Raw genomic sequence first — 19,348 nt, 5'->3', positions numbered from 1 at the left:
GATTGTTTTATTTCCTGTAGGTGAGCGTGTTGACAGACCAGGTGGAGGCGCAGGGGGAAAAGATCAGGGACCTGGATCTGTGCCTTGAGGAACACCGGGAGAAGCTGAATGCCACTGAGGACATGCTGCAGCAGGTAGGCTGCCCACTGTCTGCCTCTCAGGCCTGAGGCTTCAGCTGCGTACTAATCAGATTCAGCTCCACAGCTGTTTATCTTCTCATTGGATAATTTAGTTTCCTTAACGGCGAACAGAGTTTAAGATTCAAATTTTAAACATTCTCATGAAAGCAGGCACCCATACCATAATGCCGTAAGGAGCCTGAAGGCACAAGCGTAAGATCCTGAATAATGCATAATGTGTCATAAGTGAGCTGCCGAGAAGCGGGGTGTGACCAGAGGCACAGCATAGGTACAGCAGAGGTACCGGAAGACTAAGGGGTGCTGTGACCATGTTAGAGAAGCCCTGAACTTCCCTGGCTCTTATTTTCTCCAACATGATCAAACTGTTAGTCTGACCAGAAAACAACAAGTGCACCTTCTCGTTTTAGGTGGGCTGTTTTCCTCTGTGAATGTGGTTTCTGCAACATGCTGTTTGGGTTGTATTCCTGCCAGGAACTGCTGAGCCGCACGGCCCTGGAGACACAGAAGCTGGACCTGATGGCGGAGGTGTCCAACCTGAAGCTGAAGCTGACGGCCGTGGAGAAGGACAGGCTGGACTATGATGAGAGGTTCAGGGATGGCGAGGTACAGCCACTAACACAGCGTCTCCACTAACAGTGTGCTGTGCTTCCTGTTACTGCCCTTTGGGAAAATGACACACCACTGCATGGCTACATCAGCAAGAGCTTCCCACAGCAGTGACTGGTCTTACCAGCTTAGTGTGGCCTTTGCTGATTTAGTGTAGCTAAACTCTGTATATCCCTTATCTAATTGTTTTAATAAGGACATGCAAAGATAGGAAGAATTAAAAAGAACATGGAAATAAACCAGTATGGGAATGTCTTTTTTTCTTGGAACATATGTAGTGACTTTTAATTCAATATCGCAGCATGTCTGCAACAGCTGTGACCTACAGCCGTAGCTCTGTGGCCTGTCAGCTCTCTCCCATTGGAATAGCCTGTTACTGCCCACATTACGGTGAATGCACCAAATGGGAGCTGAACAACAGGCTTTTCTTGCCATTCTCTCTGAGAGCTGGATTAAAGTTCTTCCGGTCCCTTACAAGTCATTTTGCCAGAGAAGGCCCAGGTTTCCGTGCAGAACGCTGGCTTCGTTTTGTTGGGTTGTGGGTGGTCAGGCGCTGATCTGTGCAGCTGTTTCACAGTGTGCGGTAACGATCACAGTGCTGAGCCGATTCGCCTTCTCTTGGCTGCTTGCTGCTGTGTGGGACGCTGCTGCTGTACTGTACCGGAAGCTGCTTTGCCAAAATCACTGCAGTGCAGGAGTGAGAGTGGTGTCAGGACAATGCAGACAGTGTTAGCTGAGGAGTAGGAGGTCTCTCTCGGAGCACATCAGGGGACGAGTGAAGACTGGGTTTGTGCTGAAGTCGCCCACTCTCCCCTCCGCTCCACTGTCTTCCTGTCTCTCTCTGATGGACACCCCTGGCCCTGCTCATATTCCGTCCCTGGCTGTGTTCTAAGCTGTTGTGTGAATGGTGGATGTTAGGTGAATGGCCCTTTATTTTATTATCTTAAGTGCAATTTCCTCTGAAAGGCCTGGATGTGATGTCTCTATTGTAGAAATAGAAGTTGTGTCTGAGTGACACAAAGGCTGTAAATATACAGTACATTCCCAGATCAGTGTAGAAAGAGGGCATGATTGTCTGTTTTTATGCAGTAGTTTGTGGCTGTTTGGATTACTACATTATCCATGAGCAGGTACCTTTGGTAGTTCTGAATGCATGTACAGATCATAGTGACAGTGCTGTCACCTGCCCTCTCTGAATGCTGGGTAATGTAGTTCTTTCTCCCCAGAGCTTGATCCAGGAGATCAATGACCTGAGGTACCGGGTGTCAGAGATGGAGACTGAGAGAATGCAGTATGAGAAGAAGCTGAAATCCACCAAGGTGAGCACTGACTGTGAGAGGTGACGACGGGCCACCGTGCCTGCTGTCCCGAAAGGTGAGCCAGGGACCTCGTCTAAGACTGGGCAGTTTTGTCCCCAAGATATTTTGCACTGCATCGCTGGGTCTTTAGTTGTTACCCTCCTTTAAGTGTTCATTTCAGTTCTCTCCTTCCTTCAGGGGCCTTTTCTCTTATCACTCTTCTTTCATTCTCCTGTTTTTTTCTTTTCTCTTGACTTGCCTCTGCTGATAGTCACTAATGGCCAAACTGTCGAGCCTGAAAATCAAAGTTGGGCAGATGCAGTATGAGAAACAGAGGAAGGAGCACAAAATCCTCACCCTGAAGGTTTGCTATTTTCAGCCACGCTGCCCGCCCTCTGTGCTTTTGTACTGTCCTCTGTGGGACCTCAGTCTTCTGCTTCTGTCTTCTGTTTGATTTCTCACTGTCCTCTGTGACCTCCCACTGTCCTCGTGCTGATCGCTGTTCTTTACAGGGTTTGTCTTGTTTTGATGTGCATTAATATATGTTAAATGGTTTACTGGTGTCTGAGGTCCTTGGAGGTTGTACTCCTGTTAGTCTTAGTAATGACCTCAAATGGTTAATACTAGGAGTGTTAAAGACAAAGAAGAGCATAAATGTGGTCCTCTCTGTGCAGGAGGAGCAGGTCTCAGTGTGCAGGAGGAGCAGGTCTCAGTGTGCAGGAGCGGCAGGTCTCAGTGTGCAGGAACGGCAGGTCTCAGTGTGCAGGAGGGGCAGGTCTCAGTGTGCAGGAGCGGCAGGTCTCATCTGCAGGAGGAGCAGGTCTCAGTGTGCAGGAGGAGCAGGTCTCAGTGTGCAGGAGCGGCAGGTCTCAGTCTGCAGGAGCGGCAGGTCTCAGTGTGCGGGAGGAGCAGGTCTCAGTGTGCGGGAGGAGCAGGTCTCAGTGTGCAGGAGCGGCAGGTCTCAGTCTGCAGGAGGAGCAGGTCTCAGTGTGCAGGAGGGGCAGGTCTCAGTGTGCAGGAGCGGCAGGTCTCAGTCTGCAGGAGCGGCAGGTCTCAGTCTGCAGGAGCGGCAGGTCTCAGTCTGCAGGAGCGGCAGGTCTCAGTGTGCGGGAGGAGCAGGTCTCAGTGTGCAGGAGGAGCAGGTCTCAGTGTGCAGGAGGAGCAGGTCTCAGTGTGCAGGAGCGGCAGGTCTCAGTGTGCGGGAGGAGCAGGTCTCAGTGTGCTCTCTGTGCAGGAGGAGCTGGCCATGCTGAGGAGGCAGTTGGAGACGCGGGACGGGGAGCTGACGCAGCTGAGGGGTTCAGTGTCGGAGGCCACAGAAAGTGGGGAGAAAGGTGGGGAACCCCACACATGGAGCACTGCACAACTGCTGTTCTGTGTCACACTCCCCAAATGCCAGAGGTTACTCTGAATGCACAAAAACAACCTAAATTTGGCCACACCTAAGTCAAGTATGTACAGCTGTATTTGAAACAGTTTTAGATATATCTGAAGTACTAGGTGACTGTTCTTTAAACGTATTTATTTGAAATTCATTTTGAAATTGTTTCAACCATATAATATCTGGAAACAAATTTGTTGAGAAAGCATTTAAATACCTGAGCTACAAAACTTTTTTTAACATTGCAAAAAACATTTCAGATGTATATTATTTCAGATACAAATACTTGTTTTGCATGTATTTGACTCAGATCTAACCCACACCCCCCACCCTACTCGCACACAAACACACACAAATATACCCATACATTGTAAACATTTATTAACTGAATCCTCTTATTGATAACTGTTATTTTTGGGCAGATATTTCTGTTGTTTGGTCTGTAAAGTCTCAAATAGACAAATTTATATGTTAAATGTTTTATGTCAAGGGGAAGCACAATGTTATATATGGAGCATCAAAAGAACCTTATCACTTATACCACTTATAAACAAATTCATTAAGGCACGATCAGGAAATCAGGAAAGTCTGAAATGAAGTGGAATGAACAGGACAGTCACTATGTTATGAGCAGCTGCGGTTAGCAGCGGAGACCAGCAGGGGGAGCACTGAAAGGCTGATAGCATGGGTGGCCCAACTGGAGTGGTCGGTACATCAGCCAGGTCACCAACAGGCCTGCTGCAGAGACCCAGCAGTCACTAACAGCTCAGGAGATGGAGAACGATCCTGTCTCCATCGCGGTGAGGTGGAGTGACTCACACTCGTCCAAATCATGACGTGTTTGGCTGCGAGGTCTTACCTGTTTAGTAACGCCTGGCTACCGCCCCCCAGCCAACACGGCACACTGACTCAGCCCAGCCGCCCTCCAGCGGAAGCTGTTCTGCAGATAAGCGCAGCGTAAGCGCAGCTCAGCGGCTCCTGCGGCTCTCCCTTTATCTGCAGCAGACATTTTACAGGATAGATCACCTCAGCACCCGTCTGCTGAACAGCTCACAGCCAGCAGGAACACGCAGTATCGAAATCTGTCCTCTGCCTTTACAAAAACACACCTGCATGAACAGCGACGAGCTTCTTTTGATGCTCTCTATGTTCAGATCCCCATTATCGCTGTATGAGACATGATGCTGTCCACGTTCTGAGGAGGCTGTACAGTCAGGGTCATATCCATACATCTACAGTCCATACATGTTCCATTCCATACATACATATAGTGGTCCCTGCAGTCCTTTTCCACTATACTGTGTTGCTGATGCAGCACAAAGACAACACAGGGCACATCCCATAATTTCCACACCTAAAGTGTGTGTCTGATGGTTGTGTCTTGCGCAGTCTCCCACACAGATGAGAATTATAAACGGAAGCTGAGAGAGAAACGTAAGGGTTTCTGCACATTCTCTTCTCCTTACCTGTCTGCTGCCCTCACAGTCTGCATGCACGGGCAAGGCCCGTCCCAGGCCTGTCCCAGACCCGCTTATTCACCACGCAGGCTGACTCACGCCCTCTGCTCACTGCGCTCACCGTTTGGGAGCTGGAGCTGTTCTGTATGCAGAGATTTACTTCAAAATGCAGATGGACCTTGGTCTGGCGAGTTTTGTTTTTGACACTGTATTCAGCTTGTTTTTGTATGAGCATAGATGTTTAAGAAAGGCTTTTAGAGTTATGCGTTCTTATTTTTAATGTAAAGTTAATGTTAGCGTGGCAGTGTGCTGTTGTCATGAGCAGTGGCTTGTGACCTCAGTGTGCCCATGCCGGCTGAAGGAAGGGGCGTGTGACACTCCACCTGCCAGGAACACACGATTCTCCCTGTAACTGCACTGTTCCCCTCACTGGTGTTTCAGACCCGGGGCTTACTGCAGCCATGTCTAATGCCTGCATGTACATGTGTATTCTCCATGGCATTTTAAGGGTTATGTTTATTGATTTACAAGATTAGAGGTTAAAGTATTTATAAAGCCTGGAAACTTCCATCATGGAGCAACTTAAGCAGTTACAGAACTGAGAGTGTAGAGGTTCTAGTTCCAGAAAGTGCTATTTCAGAGAGCGTGGGTGAGTTTGTGGGGGGGGTCAGTGAAGCACTGCCAGCTGCTGCTCGGGCTGGCAGGTCACTCTGGCGTCTCTGATGCTCTGGAGTAAGTCAGCTTTTCCAGGGTCCCTCTAAACCTGGAAGCACAGTAAACTGACTTGTGTGCGAGGATGAATCACTGTGGTTTCATGTTTATTTCACCAGCAAAGCCTGTTTATACTGAGCTGCTGGAATAGCAGCAACTAGATTTCTCATCCCGGTTCAACGCCAAATGTTTTTACAGCCAGGAAAAGAATAACAATCATGACTGTGACGCTGACTCCCAAATAATTCATCTTCACACACAGAGCAAGAACTCATCCCAATTTAATGTGTGCCTCTTGGTCTTCTACAGTGCGTTTTCCTATTGTGACCTGCGGGGAACTGGGCGTGATAGGTGGCTAAGTTCACAAGATTGTGAGAATTGATCTAAAAGGTTCAAATGGAAAATCATGCAACCTGCCATCTTACTCCAAACCAGTGACGCGGTCAGTGGTGGCCCCACCCAGAGACTTCCCTTTCCTCTCCCCTGCCCCGCCCACCCACAGTCTCCTCCCCCTGTCCAGTGCTGTCCAGCCATCAGCTCCAGAGCTCTCAGCACTCTTTCCTTCATTCACAGACAGCAGCTCTCTGCTAACACACAACGTTCTGGCAATGTTTCCGCACCGTTGTTGCATTATTCTCAGGTTCCTCTTTCGTCACAGCATTGAGATAACCCTGCTGGCTGGACTCGGCGCTCTCCTGGGCATGATGTGTGTGTCCCGTGCTGTGGCTTCCCTGACAGTGTGTATCAGTTTGACTAACGCGTTCCCTGAGACAGCAGGCCCGGCTGCCTCAGGCTCTGGTCTACATGGCTCACTGTTACCTGGCTGAAATGCCGTTGTTTTCAGACTTTGAGGTGCAGAAGATGAAGAAGGCAGTGGAGTCTCTGATGGCAGCCAATGAGGAGAAGGTAGGCACCTGCTTCACTCTCGCTCCTCCTGCTTCCTGAACCTCCTCTGTTTTCGGGGGGTGATATTTGCGCCCTGTGACACGACGTCGGTCTGTACGTCCTCAGGACCGCAAGATTGAGGAGCTGCGGCAGTCCCTCACGCGATACAAGAAGGTCCAGGACATGGTGATGTCTGTGCAGGGGAAGAAAGGTGATCCCTCTCGCTCAGCACAGCTATCCCCCCTAGGGGGCGCTGCTGAGAAACAGACACAGATGTGGACACAGACACCTTGTTCATGGGTCTTGGGAATTAAAAAGAGGCTGGCAGTTTCTTTCAGCTCCACTGGTTAGTGAGTCTCCACCCTGAGCTGCAGAGGGTCCGTGCACAGAGCTCTTTGCAGTACTAAACAGTAGTGACACACTCAGCTTGTATGTGCAGGTGTCTGTGTGAGGGCGCTCTCTGTGGGAAACGAACGCTGCTCTTGTCTCCATGCAGACAAACCGAAAGATGGAGAGAGTGAGGAGAGCCAGAGCGACAGCTCGGTGTCCGCACCAGCAGCCGACCCCATCGCCGTGGCTTCGGAGAAGGTCACCACGCCCGGCATCGAGCAGACCGGGAAGAGTCTGGAGGAGGTACTGCTGGGAAGCCATGAGCATAGTCCGGCCACCACACATAGCCGGGGAGCGCCTCTCTACCACCCCCGGTGGCAGGGAGGGACTTAAACTCACACCTGATTAAAAGAATTTACACAACATTGGGAAATAACCAAATGAAGCAGCAAGTGATCATGTGATACTGTCTCTGAATTCTCTGCAGCCTGGAGCCCATGCTGGCCCAATCACTGTGCCCACATCCATCTCCCCCTCCCCCAAGGGGACTGAGGAACCAGACCTGGGGGGGCAGCCAGAGCGAGCAGCACCAGACAGGTGGGTCTGCTTCACTGTCGCATCACACACCTTTCCCTCCAGCACTTGTAACAGACAGATATTGTAAGTAAGGCCACTGTTAGAAAGCTAATGAATCACTTCCTCCAGGACCAGGGTTGCAGAACTGGAAATCCTAAAGGGAAAACTACTTTAAGGAGACAATCTTAGACCTAATGTCAGGGGTGACTCAAGAGCATGTCTAGGATCAGTTCACTACACGATACTACACTTCCACCTCTAAACACTGTGGCTTTAAAGATGAAGTCAGTGCTTGCTTGCAGAATCCACAGTGCTGTGGGGACATCAGTGTTTCCCTGCAGCCCCCAGGTGGAGCCATGTTAGCATCCCACCACTGTTAGCATGTTAGCATCCCACCACTGTTAGCATGTTAGAATCCCACCACTGTTAGCATGTTAGAATCCCACCACTGTTAGCATGTTAGCATCCCACCACTGTTAGCATGTTAGCATCCCACCACTGTTAGCATGTTAGCATCCCACCACTGTTAGCATGTTAGCATCCCAATTCTGTTAGCATGTTAGCGTCCCATTGCTTCTCTGTTTGTCCCCTTAGTGAAGAGGGGGCTCTGGAAGTTTCTGTAACCGTGGAACCCTCGTTAAGTGACAGCCCAGTGTGAGTATGTGACACGCTGGCAGGTGCCCCCGAAGCCGTGCTGTGCCAGCGGTAGCCGTGTGCCGTAGCGCTAGTCTGAACGCCGCCTCCGCCACAGTGCTGACCGCTCTGCATCCTGTTGTTGCAGTTCTGCAGACCTTCCCAAAGGAGGCAGCCTGGACAACCTGACCGATGAGGCCTCTGAGAAGGTGAGGCTTATCATGGTAGATATTGGGAGTGTTTCTCATCCAGGAGGGAAGCTGGGTAATTCATTCATATTTGAAACAGACCTGGGTGAGGTCCTTCAGGGTGTGCACATACATACATGCATGCTGCTAATGCTGCTCCTCTGTCTCTGTCCTGTGCTGATGTAGAAGCAGGTGGCGGTTCACCAGAAACCAGCAGAGGTGAGCGTTTCCTTCTGTTTCTGACACCTTAAACATTGCACTCCTGTCCTCTCTGATGGACCCTCTTTTCTGTCCTCCTTCCTCTCTGGGGCTGTCCTGTCCTCTTTAGATGGCCGAAAACCTCTTCCTACTGCTCAAGGTTAGCATACGGACAGCCACTCTTAATGACTGTGTGTAGGAGAGGTCTGTGTGTCCGTGTGCGTGCGTGTGTGTGGACCTCTGTGTGTCTACGTTTAAGTCTTTGTGACCTGCTGTGCGTGTGGTGTTGTTTTTATTCATATTTTTAATTGTTTTGATTCTGTCTTTATTTTGGTTGCTGCTGTGTCCTTGTGTTATTTTACTGTATTTCTTGGCTTCTCCTGCTTTTATTTTGGTTCTATTTTGGAAGGCGCCTTGAAGGCAATCACTGAGAAGCACTGTATAAATGTGGTTATTATAGTTATTACTATCCCAAAAATATTTTTGTTGGAACAGCTTTCCTTTGATCATTTGCCTTTCCTGTTAAGAGCACTTAAGCTGAATTAGTGATGAAACGGTGAGCTGTAACAGGGCATCTCGTCTAACTGCCAGACTGATAATGCAGCTTTATGGGGTCACAGGACCTGCCTCTCATCTGAAGCAGAGGCCCATTGCCCCTGCCTCGGGTGATCAGACTCGCGGTGTTGCTGTCATAGTCTTTCAGTTTGAATTCTGTATTATGCTGCTCTTGTCTCTCCTCCATGTTATTTTGGTGGTGCCTTGGTGTAGAGCTTTCAGTTTCCTCCCTGCTGATGAATGCAGGTGCGCTGATACGCAGCCCTCTGTCGCTCTTGCAGAATAAGGCCTGTGAGGAGATCAGTAAGATCAGCACTCTCCCGCCCAAGTCCCCCAGCGGCCTGAGTGCGGCAGATGACAGCTTCGGCACCAGGAAGGCCCGCTCCTCCTTCGGCAGGGGCTTCTTCAAGATCCGGGGGGGCAAGAGGACAGCCAGCGCCCCCAACCTGGGTGAGAGACGAACCCCCTGAGTGGTGGGGGCAGGGTTTACACTCTCCCCCGTCAGTGCAGATAGTAGCAGTGATTGCAGAAGAGCCTCTCTCTCCATGGGGTTTTCTCTGTCTTCCCTCTCAGGTCTCTGTGTCTGTGTGCTGTCCTAATCTGCAGGAAGTCTGCATGTAGTCCAGGACTTGCGTATCTCACAGAATTTAACGCAGGTGTCTGGGAACCACCAGGGCTTTTTCAATGACACGTACTGGTGCTCGGTCAGGCCTGTAAAGGAAAATTGCAGTTTGTATGTCATAGCTGATTTATTGGGTCACTACATGCAGAAATTGGCTTAAATCCCTCTTTCTGGTTGATATTGTCATTATGTGTTTTTGGTTTTGACAAAGTAAGAATATAAAGTTGTCAATGTCAGAGGAGGCAGATTACCCAGCAATGGCGTTATTTCTGGTGCTTGTCCTGGTGTTTACTCCCTGTAACTCCCAGTAATGTTCATCTCTTCCCCTTATTCTTGTGTTTGTGTTGATTTGTCCTGCATTCTGCCACTGACTCACTAGTGTGGCTGTGTGCCCCACCTCCCCTATGTCTGTGTCCCTGTTGTGTGGTAACCTTTGACCTCTGCCTTGTCCCTCCCACTCCCGCCGTGCGTGTGCCATGAAGACCGCAGCCGGAGTGCGAGCGCGCCCATGCTAGGTACAGTATGGATCCTGATTGGCTGAAGGCCTGCAGGATGGCTGCTCTGGATAACAGCCAACAACTGAGTGTGCCCCGCCCCCTTTGTGCTGTCCTGCCCACCCCACCCCTGTAGTTTAATAACCCCCCCCTCCCCTCCCCACCTACTGAACCCTTCCATATTGTGTGATGGAGGACACTCCCATTTGCAGTGCAGTTTGGGCCATTCCAGTCTCTTGGATCAGGTCCATTAGTTGCTCTTTTCTGAGAGTTGAGAGAGTTCCTGCTTTAAGAGTTGAGAAGACAGAACAGTAGGATAAAAACAGAAGCTTTAAACACAGCTTCCTGTTGGAAGCAGAAAACTCCCATCTTGCTTTTGAGAACCTTTTACTCAAGTGGTATCCCACTTCTGCCAGCAGAGTGTTCCCCACCAGACCGGCATGTACTGAACTTCAGTCTCTCATGTCACTACAAGGACTTTGTAAAGTGAAATCTGTCAGATCACCACATACATTACGAGTGCTTCCGTTTGTGGCTTTGTGTGACACCTCTCTGAAAGAGTGTAAAGTCAAAGTGAAGTCACATGACCATGCCTCGCGGTCCTTATTGCACTGTCCTTACTGTGCAAATCACAGTAAAGGGTGGCTGAGCTGCAGCGGTTGTCCTGTACCGCAGCGCTTTGGGTGATGCAAACTGCGCTCCATGGCTGTCTCCTCCCCCTCTCACAGAGGCCTCTCATGTGACCTGCAGGAGGAGGTCTCATGAGAGGAGTCCTGTTCCGACCCGAAACGCGTGCGAGTGCTAACCAGGAGAAAGCCTTTCTGGCTGTCTGCGGCTTGCACTGTCTGAGCTTTCTGCATGCTCTTTGTGTCTGTGTCAGTTTGTCTGTCAGGTGGACTGATTTGTACCACTGGAGGGGAAATCCTCAGTTTTGTTCAATGAAAACTTTGTGATTCCCATAGTGAGTTGTGTAAGTCACATCTGCACTAGACGGAGGGACCTGGGAAAAAAAGACTCCATCAGTTAGTTTAACTGAAGAGCAGTGTGTGAATTGGTGTATGTCTGCACTCATTCATTTTTTTGACCCTCCCCTTCCCCCTCCTCCCCCTTGTCCAGTTGTTGTTATCCACGACCAAATGTCATCTGCAATGATGCCACATAAACGAAACACTCTTACCTCTATGTAGAGGTCTCCCTCCGGGAAACGGGTTTTCTCATTTATAGACATTGTGGCCCCCCGACTCCATAGGAGCCCCTGAACCCTAACCATCTATACCCCTCTCCTGATTCACCTCCCCCCTCAGCATCTGTTCACTCAGTGCTGGGTTTTTCTCCAGCCAGACTCACTCAGACGTGTGCCTCTCACAGCTCACCTGGCTCTCAGCATGCAGTCAGTACTTGGAGCAGAAGTTTGCGTAACAGCATTGGCACTTTGTGATGTACCTGTCACACTGTAATACACATTACGCAGTTCTCTGTGGAAGGAAGCTGTGGTACCTTTTTAAAAAGGCAAACAGGGCACAAACTTGTTCAGATTGGCGACAAAGTTGTGATGGAGGAATGAGACAGAGAATGTTATATGAGCTGAAGCTGCTCTTTGAACTAACAGAGGTGAAATGAGGGGGATTTCTATTCCAAAGCACTGCCAATAAAATGGCTGATAGTTATTTTCATCCACTCAAGCCTGAGTGCTGACGAGGCGAGGAATGGGCAGTGCATGTGTTTGCAGTAATTATTATTACACGTATATAATATCCATATAGTTCTGCATTTCACAGAAGATTTGCATGAAATTATTTTAAATGCAGTTTTCAAAACTGACTGAAATGTGCATGAAGGCCTTTTCAAATACAAGTGTTCAAACTCCATGGCTTTCAAACACTGCACATTCCCTGGGATGAATGGGAAGAATGATAGTTTTATTCTCCTTTCTGCTTCAGGTGCAGCCTTCGTGCTCTCAAAATCCAGCACTGAGTGTTGCTGTGTGCCCAAGTGTAGACAGTCTGGGATCATGTTGGGGGCTTGCTGGAGATGTAGCTATGCTCATGAGCTTTAGGACAGTTGTGTGTAAATGTTTTTGTGGGTTGTAGGAGTTCTGGTCTTTTCTCTGCTGATGGCTGATGTGATTGTAGCTTCCTAGTGCTGTTGGATTGTGGGAGCTGTAGTCCCTGTTGTGCTGATGACCTGTGTGATGGTAGTGCCCCGGTGCTGTTGGATTGTGGGAGCTATAGTCCCTGTTGTGCTGATGGTGTGATGCTGCGTGTCTGCAGCGGAGACCGAGCGTGAGGGGACGGAGCACCTGGATTTGGCGGGCGTGCCCCAGCGGTCTGCAGACAGCGACAGCACACACACCCTGCCCTCCTCTCCCGAAGGCAAGAAGAAGGCCAGAGGCATCAAGAAACTGTTTGGGAAGTGAGTCAGTCTGTACTCTCTCCTCCATTTCAGATTCGGTGGGCCTCAAAGGGCTGTCCTCGATGGGAGAGCATTTCAACAAGCGTTACTTTTTCATTATTTACCTTCCAACATTTTGAAAAGTGTGTCAATAACAAAAGGAACATTTCTGAAACTGTGCTGTTTAAAGTTAATGACAAACTGTTTTTTATGTTTAATCAGGTTCTAACCATTCTAACCATTAACCATGATGCTTCCCATTTTTTTATACATACGCACCTAGAGGAATTTAAGGGGAAATGTTTATGTAAACATTGTGCATCTAGCTCCCTTAAAATATGTTACTGAACCAGTTCATTTATGAAAGTTATACACCATCGGTTTTGCACAGTACAAATACTGAACAACTTTAAAACATTGTCACCATCTGTGCTACAGAATGGTTTCTCTAAGTGAAATATAGGCCTGTTTTGTGGTTTTAGCCCTGCAAATATATGTTATGTACTGTATCTCATATATGATAATATATAATCTATATCACATGTAATGATAATGTATGAAATACGTTGTTGCTGTCTCCAGGCTGAAAAGAAGCCAGTCTACTACATTTAACCCTGATGATGACCTATCAGAGACGGAGTTTAAGAGGGGCGGAGTCAGAGCCACGGCAGGCCCCCGGCTGGGCTGGTCACGTGACCTACAGCACGCCAACAAGTAAGCAGGATGAACTGTTCCCAGATCAGGCGGAGTGCTTCCTGTATGTCAGATCACCTTTTCCCTACAAAGCTTACAAAGAAGAGTTTAAGTGGAGAAGTTAAGACGTGATCTACACACGTTTCTGCAAGTTAATTTAGTTTAGCCTTTCTACTCAGCGTAATGGCCTTTGTTGAATATCCGTGTTGTCATGGGAAATTAAGCCAGCACAGATTTTTTCCTCCAGTTCGTCTCATTGTGTGTAAATGGGTGTGTGTTGTAGAGTGAGTGAGGGCGTGCGTGCGCGCGTGCGTGCATGTATCTCAGAGATGAAGGTGTGTGTCTGGGTGTGTGTCCGAGAGGAAGGTATGTGTGTGTGTGTGTGTGTGGGAGAGGAAGGTGTGTGTCTGGGTGTGCACAGCCTGGGGGAGGGGAAGCAGGGTGTTGAGGTAAGGGTGTGTCCTGTTTTGCAGTGAGCTGGACACACCCTTCGCCAGGTGGACGAAGGAGCAGGTGTGCACCTGGCTGCAGGAGCAGGGTCTGGGTGTCCATGTGGGCCTGGCCAAGCAGTGGATCACCTCCGGCCAGACGCTGCTGCAGGCCTCCCAGCAGGACCTGGAGAGGGTGAGTCCCGCCGTACCGCTGCCTCTGCAGGGAGCAGGGCCATTACGCACTGTGCGCTTTATAAACGGGAAGCTGCCCTTCGCACTCCTGGACCTTGTACTCTGTGGATGCTCACCTGCTGATCTGCAGTTTGAGTTTGCTTATGACTTACATGACAGCAAAATTGTGACATCAAGTGTAGCTGACCAAGCAATGGAACATACATGGTATTTGACCCGTGTTGAGACTGTGCTGTGAGACTGTTTGTATATTGACCCGTGTTGTGACTGTGTGTCTCTGTGCAGGAGCTGGGTATCAGGCACCCCCTGCACAGGAAGAAGCTGCAGCTGGCCCTGCAGGCGCTGGGCTCCGAGGAGGACGACAACAAGGGCAAACTGGACTACACCTGGGTGACCCGTGAGTGGCTCTGCTCATTTTGAGAGAAGTACACTGGTGTGTGCAGAACATGCAATTTCTAATAACGGCTGGTTAGGTCACTGGCTGGCTGATCGGTTGGTTGATTGATTGGTTGGTCAGTTCTCTGGGTGATTGATTGGTTGGTCAGTTCTCTGGTTGAGTGGTTGGTTGGTTGGCCAGTTTGCTGGGTAACTGGTTGGTTGGTTGGTTAGTTCTGTGGTTGAGTGGCTGTGTGATGGAGTCTGAGCTCGCTCTCTGCTGCAGGGTGGCTGGATGACATCGGCTTGCCCCAGTATAAGACCCAGTTTGATGAGGGGCGTGTGGACGGGCGCATGCTGCACTACATGACGGTGGTGAGTTGATGAGATGAGTGTAGGAGGCTGGTGAAACACCTTCTCCTCCTGTTTCCTGCTGACGGAGTTCCCCCTGCTCTGTGCCCCAGGACGACCTGCTGTCTCTGAAGGTGGGCAGCGTGCTCCATCATCTGAGCATCAAGAGGGCCATCCAGGTCCTGAGACTCAACAACTACGAGCCCAACTGCCTGCGGCGCCGGCCCTCTGACGAGGTGGGGAACACAGGGACCACAGTGCAGAGGAAGGAGGCGCTGCTCTCACCCCACCCCATGTCCTGAAAACTAAAGGTTCCGTATGTCCCTCTCTCCCCCCCAGAATAACGTGAGCCCGGCTGAGATCTCCCAGTGGACCAATCACAGAGTGATGGAGTGGCTGCGCTCGGTGGACCTGGCGGAATACGCGCCCAACCTGCGGGGCAGCGGCGTGCACGGGGGTCTCATGGTGAGGAGGGGGGAGGGGGGCGAGGGGCAGGATAGCGTGGGGCCCAATCTGATGGTGGGGGGGTGAAGCGGGTACACAGAAAAGTGTGGTTTGGCTTAACTCAGGGAGCGCTCTCATTCAGAGCAAGCCAGTCAAAATGAAATTAGCTGATCTTAGTAGACTGCAAGGTAACTAGCTGATGTTACAGTGGTTGATTGTAATTACAGTCCTGTTTACTAAGCCATCGCCCCATCTGTCCCAGGTGCTGGAGCCGCGCTTCAACGTAGAGACGCTGGCCCTGCTGCTCAACATCCCGCCCAGCAAGACGCTGCTGCGGCGCCACCTGGCCACGCACTTCCACCTGCTGGTGGGGCCCGAGGCACAGCAGCAGAAGCAGGAGCACCTGGAGTGTCCCGACTACACCCCCCTCACTGCCACCGCCAAAGTCAAGGTAACACCTCCTGGCCTCAGCCGGGAAAGGGCTAATCAGGAGAGGGGGGGGGGGGACTCATACCGCATACCTAACCCAAACCCTAACCCACATACCTAACCCTAACCCAACTGCACCCCCCTCACTGCCACCGCCAAAGTCAAGGTAACACCTCCTGGCCTCAGCCGGGAAAGGGCTAATCAGGAGAGGGGGGGGGGACTCATACCGCATACCTAACCCAAACCCTAACCCACATACCTAACCCTAACCCAACTGCACCCCCCTCACTGCCACCGCCAAAGTCAAGGTAACACCTCCTGTCCTCAGCCGGGAAAGGGCTAATCAGGAGAGGGGGGGGGGGGGGACTCATACCGCATACCTAACCCAAACCCTAACCCACATACCTAACCCTAACCCAACTGCACCCCCCTCACCGCCAAAGTCAAGGTAACACCGCCCACACTCAGCCATTTTCACGCTGCACATTTCAGGGAGGGAGAATACATGAACATTTTTTGGCACATTGTCGACAACATTTCTTCATATTAAGAAATTTCAGAACATGTTTTTTAACCCCATGCCGTTGGTCTGCATTGGTGTGTGTGTGTGTGTGTGTTTGTGTGTGTGTGTCACTCCTGCAGCCCAGGAAGCTGTCGTTCGGCAGCTTTGGGAGTCTGCGGAAGAGGAGGCAGGAGGACAGTGAGGAGTATGTGTGCCCCATGGACGTGGAGATGCCCAAAGGCAGTGGCTTCCAGAGGGGCGCCCGTGGCATGGAGCTCCGGCTGTACGAGGATGAGCTGGACCGGCTGGAGCAGGTGGGGGGGTTAATCGCTGAAATTAAAACACACGGGGAATTTAAAGGAGATGTTTGTGCTGGAACACAGTCATGGGGGAGTGAGGCTACTACATTATACAGTATACCACATACTGATTATGCTGTTTATGTAAATGCAAATTTATGTCCCCACACAAAGCATAGAACTGAGGGAGAGGAAACAGTTGTGTTGGATCCTTTAGTTAAAATTCTGTGCAGTTGTCAGTCGGTGGCCTGTGAACAGAAGCTCCCCATGTGCTGTTCAGTCCTTTTAAACGTGTTGCAGTACGTTTAACGACCATGCTGGGCCTAAGACTACTGCGCTGCACTGGGCAGGAGGTTAAACCTATGTAACAGTTAGGACTCCAGTAGGATATTACAGCTAGTCTTGTTATCTAAAAATTTAACCTGGCTTGTGTAGTTAGGAAACCTAAACCTTCCTGAAGAGTTTTCAGCAGCACAGCCACTGATTTATGCGCTCACACCGTTCTGCATGTGTCTGAAGCTCAGGCAGCAGAGCCACACTGGCTTCTCACGTCATGCGTGTTGGGCTCAACGCTCACAGGGGTTCTGTGGCTCAGCCAAGGGTGAGTAACGGGGCGTTTGTAACCTTTGCGTCTGTTATCAGATGGAGGATTCGGAAGGAACAGTGAGACAAATCGGCGCTTTCTCTGAGGGCATCAACAACCTGACGGTAGGTGTCCCTGCCCTGTGTCGGCCGCTGGTCTGTGGTGCTGCTGTAGGTCAGCAGTCTGACGCTCCCCTCCCCTTGCAGAGCATGCTCAAGGAGGACGAGTTCTTCAAGGAGCTGTCCACCTGCTCGCCCAACGCCAGTGTGACGGACGACGACTCCAACGTGTGAGGGCGGGGCCGTCGCCATGCCAACCGAGTGCTGTGAACAGAGCTGACTGTGCCAACCCCCCTCCCCCCTCGCCCACCAGCAGGCCCTCAGCCTCGGACACACCCTGGGGCGGGCCACATATCCCCAGAGTATTACGATTTATGATTTTAACAGTTATAAAGATGTCGGTAATCTGCCTGGTAGCTTCCCTCATTTCTCAGTACACTGTGGAGAGCAGAGGCCTGGTGTGTGTGTGTATGTGTGAGTGTGTTTATCCTGCTCCTCAATTGCATGAACCTCCCCTCCTCATTTCAGTCCTGCACCTCCACTTGCAGAGGAAACCCCTTCACTCTCACCTTTCCTCCGCAAGTTATTACTGAGAGAGTACAGTTTTAGAGAGATTTTTCCTACCAGCTGGTTACTGGAGTTGTTGGATCTGTATGCGGGCTGTACTTGTGTTTATTTCTTTTGATAATGAGTGGATATTAGCTGTGCAGCCTTGTGGCCTGTGTTCTCAGTGCAGGATGCAGGCTCTGTTTCAGGACACAGGGAAGATGTTTTATTTAGCCATGCGAGTATTTGCCCATGCTGACAGCACTGACAGACTGAGGGAAGGAAAGCAAGTGCTGACTTTTAGCTGAAACCAATGCAACCCGACGTTTTGTATCAGCTGCTTTCGAGAAATGAGTAACGCCCTAGTTTTAACTTCATGCCAAAGTACACAGTTACTCTCCAGCACAAAGCTGCCACAGTTGGACTTATAAAGTGCCCATGTTACCTTCTTACTTGACCTCACTTTTTTAACATCACCTTTCACTGATAACCCTGTGCTTCTCCCTGTCTCAGTGTTCAGTGTCTGTGCATGCAAACTCACCCGAGTCATTAACACCAGCCCTGTATGTAAATCCCTGTTATTGTAGTGTACCTGCATGTTATTTAAGATACTTGTCATTTGTTCGCCATGACCGTTGTGTAGAGAACTGCTAAAGACAGAATATTATCACTAGTGTTGTTATACATATCTGTAAGGGGTTACCATGAGGCATACTTGGATTGGGAATTCTGAGGGTCACAGTAGCATGTTATCAGAGTGGAAAGAGAACAGTGCGAGAATACCAGAGAGCAGTTGTATTGCTATGCAACCCATGTTAACCCATATCAGTAATGCCAATATGTACCGTGTACTGTTACATAATATGCATTTTTAATGAGTCAATAAAATTTCAACAGAATCAACTGTGTCTTCAAATATTATATAATTTTTTAAACCATTTTCTTAGAATTTTTATCATGCTTGCTTCTGATTGGTCCAGGTGTATCACATGGTGATGGAGTCTTAAAGTACGTAATAATCCAGATATAAACCTGTGTGAATGGAGCAGTGTCGCCACCTCTGAAATTCCTCGTGCATACTGCCATCTGTTGGCTGAACAATACTGCAAATCGTCAACAGATGCACTGAGTTTCAGCTTAATTCTTTTTCACATGCTGAACACACAGGGCTCTGCAGACGAGGATGATACACAGTCATGTGTATCATTGTTTGCTCTGATTGATTATGTACATGTGTAATAAATTTACGGAATTACCAATGTCAGTACTGAATGTTTGATTGAAATGGTGGCAGAAAGAAGAGCTCCAAGGTTGTGTTCATCTTACAGTACACTGGTTTCCTGCAATTGTGACCTGTATATTGTGGCTTCATTTCATTTACTCTGTTTTAATTACTGTCGTAATTGAATAATTTACAGGATTATTAAGGAGCAGTGTAACTGCAGCACGAGGGCTCACTGTACGTGAAAATACATTTAAGGCATTTAATAACGATGATGGGGAAATTATTTTCCGTAGGCCCACATGGCGCCTAGTTTTGACTCTTCCACCGCCCACTACCTTCTCTGCACGGATAGCAGGAAAACAGTTGGGCAAACCCGGCTGTGGCACCGGTTTAAGGATTTGGCTGAAGGATAAAAATGAGCTGCGCTCGGAGGTGATGCTTCTTTTCATCAAGAATGAATGAAGGATGTATATCGTTTATGTTATGTTATTATGGATGTTTTGGTGAGAGCTTATTCTATCATTAACCTATGCAAGCTAACACAGCTATTAGCTGTGGTGTTTTTCTGGATTAGTATAAATTGCACTATGCGCTTTGCTTGACGGAAAATAACGTTACTTAAGGTCCAATGCTTGAGCCCACGGTTCGCTGCTGGTTTACAGATATTTTAGTCTGTTTATCCTAGACAGTCAGGCAGGAATACGGAGGTGGGAGGGAAAGCAGGGCGAGATGCTGTAGTGTTTTCACATTGATG

At 49.5% G+C, this 19,348-nt stretch overlaps 1 protein-coding gene across 10 annotated transcripts in view; it reads left to right on the top strand.

The window, feature by feature from the left end:
* Window positions 1-18,258, top strand: part of LOC118771795 (liprin-beta-1-like) — a 37,932-nt gene extending 19,674 nt beyond the window's left edge. Inside the window, exons 5-31 of one of the 10 annotated variants that reach the window (XM_036519835.1) lie at window positions 21-134; window positions 612-743; window positions 1,973-2,065; window positions 2,316-2,408; window positions 3,279-3,378; window positions 4,815-4,859; window positions 6,438-6,499; window positions 6,605-6,689; window positions 6,975-7,111; window positions 7,296-7,405; window positions 7,979-8,038; window positions 8,166-8,226; window positions 8,392-8,424; window positions 8,534-8,563; window positions 9,240-9,408; window positions 10,063-10,095; window positions 12,345-12,486; window positions 13,048-13,179; window positions 13,632-13,782; window positions 14,067-14,178; window positions 14,443-14,531; window positions 14,621-14,743; window positions 14,847-14,972; window positions 15,214-15,402; window positions 16,023-16,196; window positions 16,824-16,889; window positions 16,971-18,258. In XM_036519835.1, coding sequence (XP_036375728.1) covers window positions 21-134; window positions 612-743; window positions 1,973-2,065; window positions 2,316-2,408; window positions 3,279-3,378; window positions 4,815-4,859; window positions 6,438-6,499; window positions 6,605-6,689; window positions 6,975-7,111; window positions 7,296-7,405; window positions 7,979-8,038; window positions 8,166-8,226; window positions 8,392-8,424; window positions 8,534-8,563; window positions 9,240-9,408; window positions 10,063-10,095; window positions 12,345-12,486; window positions 13,048-13,179; window positions 13,632-13,782; window positions 14,067-14,178; window positions 14,443-14,531; window positions 14,621-14,743; window positions 14,847-14,972; window positions 15,214-15,402; window positions 16,023-16,196; window positions 16,824-16,889; window positions 16,971-17,057 — 2,748 coding nt within the window. In that variant the 3' untranslated portion in view covers window positions 17,058-18,258. The remainder of the gene's footprint in view (window positions 1-20; window positions 135-611; window positions 744-1,972; window positions 2,066-2,315; window positions 2,409-3,278; window positions 3,379-4,814; window positions 4,860-6,437; window positions 6,500-6,604; window positions 6,690-6,974; window positions 7,112-7,295; window positions 7,406-7,978; window positions 8,039-8,165; window positions 8,227-8,391; window positions 8,425-8,533; window positions 8,564-9,239; window positions 9,409-10,062; window positions 10,096-12,344; window positions 12,487-13,047; window positions 13,180-13,631; window positions 13,783-14,066; window positions 14,179-14,442; window positions 14,532-14,620; window positions 14,744-14,846; window positions 14,973-15,213; window positions 15,403-16,022; window positions 16,197-16,823; window positions 16,890-16,970) is intronic. The other 9 variants (XM_036519841.1, XM_036519838.1, XM_036519839.1 and 6 more) reach the window with 9 other exon arrangements.
* Window positions 18,259-19,348: the final 1,090 nt, after the last annotated feature.

This window comes from Megalops cyprinoides, chromosome 25 (genome assembly GCF_013368585.1).
Source record: "Megalops cyprinoides isolate fMegCyp1 chromosome 25, fMegCyp1.pri, whole genome shotgun sequence".
NCBI classification, from domain to species: Eukaryota; Metazoa; Chordata; class Actinopteri; order Elopiformes; family Megalopidae; genus Megalops; species Megalops cyprinoides.
Note: the sequence above shows the minus strand (reverse complement) of the source record. Positions and strands in the feature narration are given on the sequence as shown.